General features: G+C 36.7%; 1 protein-coding gene across 2 annotated transcripts; it reads right to left on the bottom strand.

The window, feature by feature from the left end:
* Positions 1-6369, bottom strand: LOC137816545 (QWRF motif-containing protein 2). Of its 2 annotated transcripts, none has more exons than XR_016518383.1 (6): positions 4225-5974; positions 3662-4080; positions 2989-3105; positions 2768-2857; positions 738-845; positions 1-630 (listed from the first exon to the last, which is right to left on the bottom strand). XR_016518383.1 is itself a non-coding variant. In XM_068619729.2 (6 exons), exons 1-6 carry the CDS (start codon positions 5575-5577, stop codon positions 547-549), a joined length of 1872 nt encoding a protein of 623 aa, XP_068475830.1. In that variant the 5' UTR covers positions 5578-6369; the 3' UTR covers positions 1-546. The 2 variants fall into 2 exon arrangements, 1 of the variants encoding a protein (XP_068475830.1); XM_068619729.2 differs by having other exon boundaries at positions 3662-3781; positions 4225-6369.
* Between the last annotated feature and the right edge of the window lie 931 nt (positions 6370-7300).

Below are 7300 nucleotides of genomic sequence, written 5' to 3'. Positions count from 1 at the left end.
TAACGGACGATAAAAAGGCTTAGAAAAATATGAGTCCTTTATGTTGATAAAGGATAATTTTCATACCTGATTTTAAATGACGAGGATGTCAGATATCAAAAGCAAGTGTCCAAGGAGTGTAGAAAATACAGCAAACCCTATCCACATTTTGGCATTTTTCCCCCCATAAGCTAATACAACAAACTCACAAATACAAACCAAAAGCAAAGAAACTACAATATAAAATGCTACACGGTTTATATACAACCTTTAACAAAAAAAGAAAAAGAAAAAATGTGTGTACAAACTAACTCCCGAACGACAAATTTCAATCCTCACTCCTAGCGCTTGTGAATCAGAGAGAAACTATTTGTTACGAGTTTCTTTGTACAATATGACGAAATCCTGTTTGACCAGAATATTTGTGCTATCTGTAATTTTTGCTTTTTTCATACTAACTAGCTTTTCTCCATCAGTAGTGACTATTTCATGTATTGAATTCAAGGCCAAAACAACCATTCCTATGTTATGATGTTAGCACTGAAAGTTGGCTGGGTAGACAATGTATTATTTGCTTGTTATTTTTACTGCAGTGCTTCTAGGTTGACATTTCAGTTGAGCAACATGCGTTCTCAGGCTACATTCTCTAACCTGCTCAAGATTTTATTAACCAATTTCTAGTCATATAACCGCATCGTCCAAGGAAAATCAAAAGTACTTTAAGCTTCAATAACATGTCTCCAAAATATGAAATTTACCTGCAAGGTTGTAATTACTGATAAAAGGTCTTCGCACTCTTCAAGCAAAACACGCTCCTTCGCACTTAAGTTGGCAACATCGACAACCAGCGAATTTAATTGTCCAACCTATCAATTGCAAAAAAATTCAGGCATAATGGCATCCTAATTACAACATAACTGATCCATAACAAAAAACTATTTTGACTCATAACAGAATAAAACCACAGAAGCAGAGATAAGAGCATCAGTCATATTTATCCCCTTTAAAAATTTAAAGCAAAATAAATAGACTCTTAATTTTCTCACCTAATTTAAATATTTCAACTTTTAAGACCTAAAAAAGTATTCCCCATCCCCTTTTATCTTACTTTTAAAAGTTCTAGACAGAGATTAAATTGAGCAAACCTAACATAAAAAGTAAAATGATTTACATAAAAAAAAAAATAGCATGCTGCACAGTGTTTCAGTGTCTTGGATAATGTAAATATTAATTATCCGTGAACTCCTCGATGCTTTTTTCACTAAAATTGATTCACATGAATACACCAAGAAAAGAAAAACTAGGCAAACATAAAAGATCCATGTTTGTAACAAGATTCAAGCCAATAATCAACTCATGTTATATTACTGGATTTAGTTGTTTTCCTCACAAATGGATCCCTATTGCACTCTTCTCACAATTGTGAAACAAAATTGAAAAAAGATGAATGCCAATGGTAATCTGAACAGATACGCCAATGATAAACTCGACCGACATGCTGGATGTAATAATACCTATCTTTTATTCTGTAAACTCTGCATTTTTAAACATTATTTTAAATATACTGGTCCCTAAGCCAAATTGAACAATAATGTCCAAAGAGATGGAGGCCGTGAAGGGGGATTCTTTATTTGTTCAAGAAGTAGGATAGGAAACAACTTTTTCTCATCATTTAATTTCCACGAAAGATCCAGAAAACCTTACTTCAGTTGCTTGTTATATATACTTCAAACAATAAAATAAAAATATTCACTTTGTGATATACTCTATTTTCCTTATTTTTCAATGACCATTTGTGTTCTTGGCTGCACAAACATAGGCACTCTGTCTCTATATAGGCTAAAAACAATGACGTAATTATGGTAAAAGCATAGCAAAGTGTAATGAACAGAAACTACAAAAGTACAACTGTGAAAAATATTGTTTATTCTACATCCTGTCAAATATCTCACTTGATTTGTATGTGAATTTACTTAAATTGCACGGGTTTCATTCGACAGCATTATTCAATTACATATTGCTGAATATAATACTGATAAAAATTACTAATGTCTTTTCTGTATAATACTATCTCCACTTCTTCTGCTACTCCACAATTTACACAATTGATCGGCTACTAAAGATATCCATTTCAACACAACATACGCCATGGCAAGGATCTCACACCAATGCATGAAAGTTGGGATCTTTCAGAAAACGAATTTATATCATAAGGGTGCACAACCGCATGAAAGTTTGAAGTGTCAAAATCTGAGTATAGGTTTTCAAATTCAAAATTACTCAATTTTTAGGTTCCACGATATGCAGAACATTCTTGATATCACCATGTACCATTTTGGAAAATTTTCAGTCTTTTATGGGACAATTCTACAGAATAACTCATAGGCAGTGGGCAACAACTAAACAAATCAACAAATAACACCAAGGAACTTCAAGTATGGAACCATCGGAATTATAGCTATATGAGAAATTTTAAGAAGGAAGACTTGCTTTCAACCATTACTATGCCCTTGTATATAAAAATCACACCTAAATTTTTCTCTTCTAGACAGTTGATAAGATTACACTCACATCATACAACAAAATCAGTTTTTTTTTTTCCTTTCATAATCATAATGTAGCCTCATAAAAAGTTATGTAGAAAATTAAAATAACACTTTAATCATAATGTAGCCTCATAAAAAGTTATGTAGAAAATAAAATAACACTTTAATACGATCACTCATCGCAGCAAATATAATTGAAACTCGGCATCTGAAAGAGGATGCAGGGCAATAGAAATATGTACCTTCGGTGACAATAGGCATATGGAAGATGCCATTGCCTGCATGACATCCATTGCTGAACAGATTGCATCCTTCAAATTTAGCAAATCTGTCTGAAGCAAACACAGAGCTCTTCAAATTAGTCCCAAATATGATAATAAGCAGTTATAGAATTGCTATGTCACAGATAATCTATAATTAAATAATTAATAAAGATTATACAATAAGCTAAAAGGAGAAATACCTTGGCCCCACCAACAACAGGAAGACGAAGAGTGCTAGCCTTTAGGGCTTCAGTAGCTCCTGAAAGTGAACTAGAGTAAACCCGATCCAAAGTAGCCCAATCTTCCAAATACAACATCTGCATAAATAGTTTTGGTCAAGAACATTCTGTCAAAGCTGAACACAAAGCCAATGTCATCATATGCAAAGCAAATAAAAATATCTCTCTAACTCTGTTTGAGTTTCATTCTAGTCACAGACAAATCCAAACTGACTTTTTCCCAAATGAACACTTTCTTGTTTTGCCTCATTAGATGTGTGCATGTCTTTCCGGTGGTAGAAAAAGAGTTCTATGATCTTAAAAAATGAAATGGATGAAACACATATACTTTGGAGCAATTTCAGTTAGCACCCGGAGTTTTCTAATTAACCACAATTGAAAAACAAGATCAAAGAATGAACAATGTCAATGTATCTAAATCCAAAAATAACATAAATAAGCTTCATTAGTAGGTCATAATAATAGTAATGAAACTATTTACATGAAACAAGATGCCATGAGATGGCAGCTGTACCATGAAGGACACGACGACATGACAATCAAACTAGTGGAGAAATGATAAAGCTTCAAATCAAGTGATGCAGAATCTAAATATACACCAGTAAACTTAGAACAGGGAAGTTGTAAATCTTACTTGATCCTTCAGGATGTTTATCAGTTTAAACTGTTGCTTCAGCAACTGAAACTCTGTTTTTTTGGCTCTAACAGATTCTCGCATTTTTGACATAGCTACCCATGCAGCTTTGAGGCTTTCCTGATACAACGAGAAATATTTATCAGGAATATATAACACAAAGAGAAGTGTAAAACAAAAGAAACAATAGCAAACAGTCAGATAAAATATAAAATCCTTCCGTACTCTATCTTGCCTTATATGACTTCACCCTTTAGATTACAAACGAGTTTAAAAGACAGTCAATGGCCACAGTCTGCATCTGTAACCGTGGCAACATTTATCTGGAATTTCCCTCAACATCAAGGATGTAACAAACCACAACAGGCAGTTTAAATCCTTGATGACATGGGTGCTCATGATCATATGCTAAGATGGAACTAACATAAAAAATTAAAAACGAAATTATCAATCCACAATCTTCACTCAATACAGCTTCAAAGAGTAATGAACAAGCAGGCAAATCCAAACCCGCGCAATTCAATTTCAGTAGAGAAAACCTCTGAAATAAAAAAAAAAAATACCTCTGCATTGAATGTCTGCGCAGAGAGAGCAGCATCGGCTCTGGCGTTAACAAAACGCCACTGGAGGAGCCTGTTATGAAAGAGTCTCAATAAATGCGCATCCGCAATCCGATTCTCCCCTACCTTGCCCCTGGAAACATCAACCGCGAAACTCAGAACAGAAGGTTCACTTCCGAACCTACTGCTCATGCAACCAGCGACGCCGTTATGTGCACGTGACGGACTCACTCCTCTCGAAGGAGACCACACAGAAGGCGTCGCTAGTTTACTCGGAGAAGCAGGACGAACCGCGGATCGAATAGGAGAACCTTGAAGAACACGGCTATTCACAACTCCACGTGGCGATGAAACAGCAGAATCCAACACTGATTTCTTCTGCACTAAAAGCCTAGGACTATGAGCAGTAGATAGAGTTCCTTTATTCGCAATTACGCCGTTTCTAGAAGACGGAGTCTCTGTTTGGCGCCTTAAACGGTTATTATGCTCTTGCCAGAACCTCGGCGGCACCACGATCCCTCGTGAACGTCGAATTCCATCTCCAGAGGAACTTCCAGAGGTTACACTTTCGGTATCAGAAGCAACAGGCTCAAGCTCAGGTTCAGGCCGAAACTCAGATCCGTTAATTTTGTTACTCTCCGATTTCAACATCGCGTCGTGATAAGGTAGAACATCTTCCATCAGATTCTGCAACGACCTAACAAGGTTCTCCGGCGCGTCCGTTTGCTTTCTCCCTGCGGAATCAACACATTCCAAGCTGCGGTTCGCGCAATTGACTTGTTGTGGCCGCGGTAGTGATTTTGCAGGCCACCGGTGCCGATCTAGCCCCGACCTGGCATTCTCTGCATGATCCGAATTGCCGTTTCTCACCGGCGTCGGCGTCGTTGAAACCTTCCTCCTCTCCGGCGTGCTCTTCCGCAAACTCTGTGAAGGCGGCGGTTTCGTCGTCCTAACCTGGATCGGGAACGACTCGCCCTGGAACGAAACAGACAAGCTCCTGGTGGAAGTGAAGAGCACTTTCTGAGCCGCCGGAGCGTCCGTGAGAGTAGGCCGAGGAGTGCCTTGTCGCCGGCGCTCCGCCGACTGACAGCGCTTCAACGCCGGCGTTGGTGTTTGCTTTGTAGAATTGACCGTCCTTGTCACCACCAGCGGCGAATGGCATCGTCGTGGAGGAGACGAAACGGAGGACGACGAAGACGAAGAAGACGACATGTAGCGAGAAGTAACTTCTCGTGCTTTAGGCCTTCGTGGAGGAGCGAGTGCATTGTCCGATTCAGAAGGCAACAGAGGAGTTCTCCTTGGAGTTGGAGTCTGCGCTCGTTTGGGGTTTAACGGCGTAGAAATCGCAGCCACCATTATTTTTATTCCAAAATTCTACTAATCCTAATTACAATATTTCCATTACAAAATCTTCCAAAATTCTACAATATTTTCATTACTACAGTCAGTCAATCAACAATATTCAATTCGAAACTCGAGACTAATCGTTGGAATCCACGCCGAGTCTCAGAACCCTAGAAATCAACCGAGAAACGAACAAGCTACACGAAGCATTGAACGGAATTCGAACAGAGAAAAGAATGCGTGCGTGTGCAGAGAAATTTGGTGCTGCTAATTCACGCGGAAGGTTGAAAATGGGAAGGAAAATATGACCGTTACGATTTGCCGGGGCTTGACCGAGTAAAGAGTGTAACTGTCGTAGCAGTGGAGTCACACGCTGCGCGATTGTGCTTCGCTTGTGAAAATTAACGCCAAAATTAGAAGGAGCAAGCTCAGGCACCACTAGAGTGACACGGACACTGTAGCACACGCACGCGCGGATCGAGGGAGAGTAAAAGCACTCGCCGTGACTTGAAGGGCATTGCCGTAAATACACAATGGTTTACGTCAGTTTGCGGTGCTTCGTGGGGCTGGAAGCTTTGATGACACGTCATTTTTAATTTTGATAAAAACAAATAAAAAAATAAAAAAAGAAATAAAAATAGTAAACGTGAAAACGACACGGAGAGAAAGGAAGAGTACGATGTGGAAAGTACAAAGAAGGGTTGAAGTTGGAATTGGATATTTGCGTTTGGGTGAGGGAATGAATCTTCGGAGAGACGTTACGCAAACGACACTACTCAATTTTATATAATTGGTCGTTAAGGCGAAAAATTATGAAATAGCCGTTTTTCCTTTTCAGCGTATCGAATTGGAACAAGGTACAAAAGTTCGGAGGAATTGGTAGTCTCTTATCGATAACTTTCTACATAATTAATTCAGTTTTGGAGCACGCAGTGCCACCCGCGCTTTCACTTTTCAGTTTTTCAACCTTTATAAACTTTTACCCTTTATACAACATAAGACCCTAAATAAACTATTGTAACACTTTTTTTCTTGTTAAAATGAAGGTTTTATTTTGAAAATTAGACTATAGCAAATGTGAACAAATTAGTTTTTAATTAATTGATATTCTATTTTCAATATTTTCTTAAACGAAACCTTACATATCTTATATTATCATATTATTTATTTTTTAGTAATTATTCTAAAATTGATATTTTGAGTGATTTTCATTTGTTATTTTATATAATAATAAAAATATAAATTTTTTATGTATGCATGGATTGCAAGTGTTGTTGTACTCATTTTTCAGAGTCATTAATTAGAAAGGGGCAAGTATCTTCTTCTTAACTTTTCCTTTTCTCATTTTAGTAATGAAACAAAAATAGGAGATGTGTGTATGTGTCCACTTAAGGGAACTACAAAATGAACTGTAATTAACTGCTGAACTTTAGCAAATGATTTTATACTGAATGAATGCAAACAAATAAACGGCAAAATATTGTGTATACTTTTTTTAAAGCTTAATTTTCATATAATGACTTTATATAAATTTTTAATTAAGAAAAATAATCTCAAATATGATTTTTCGAATAATTATAACAAAAATGGGTATTATTGGATCCACATCTACATAGAGATAACATAAATAGTCCAAATATCAAGTATAATTATTTATACTTAAATAATAAAAATATTTTACGTATATTTATTTGATTTTTGTTAAAGATATTACGTGAGATAAAAAATTCATAAT

Source organism: Phaseolus vulgaris, chromosome 1, assembly GCF_051622355.1.
Source record: "Phaseolus vulgaris cultivar YP4 chromosome 1, ASM5162235v1, whole genome shotgun sequence".
NCBI lineage: Eukaryota > Viridiplantae > Streptophyta > Magnoliopsida > Fabales > Fabaceae > Phaseolus > Phaseolus vulgaris.
The sequence above is the reverse complement of the archived record's forward strand: the minus strand, read 5'-3'. Positions and strand labels throughout refer to the sequence as shown.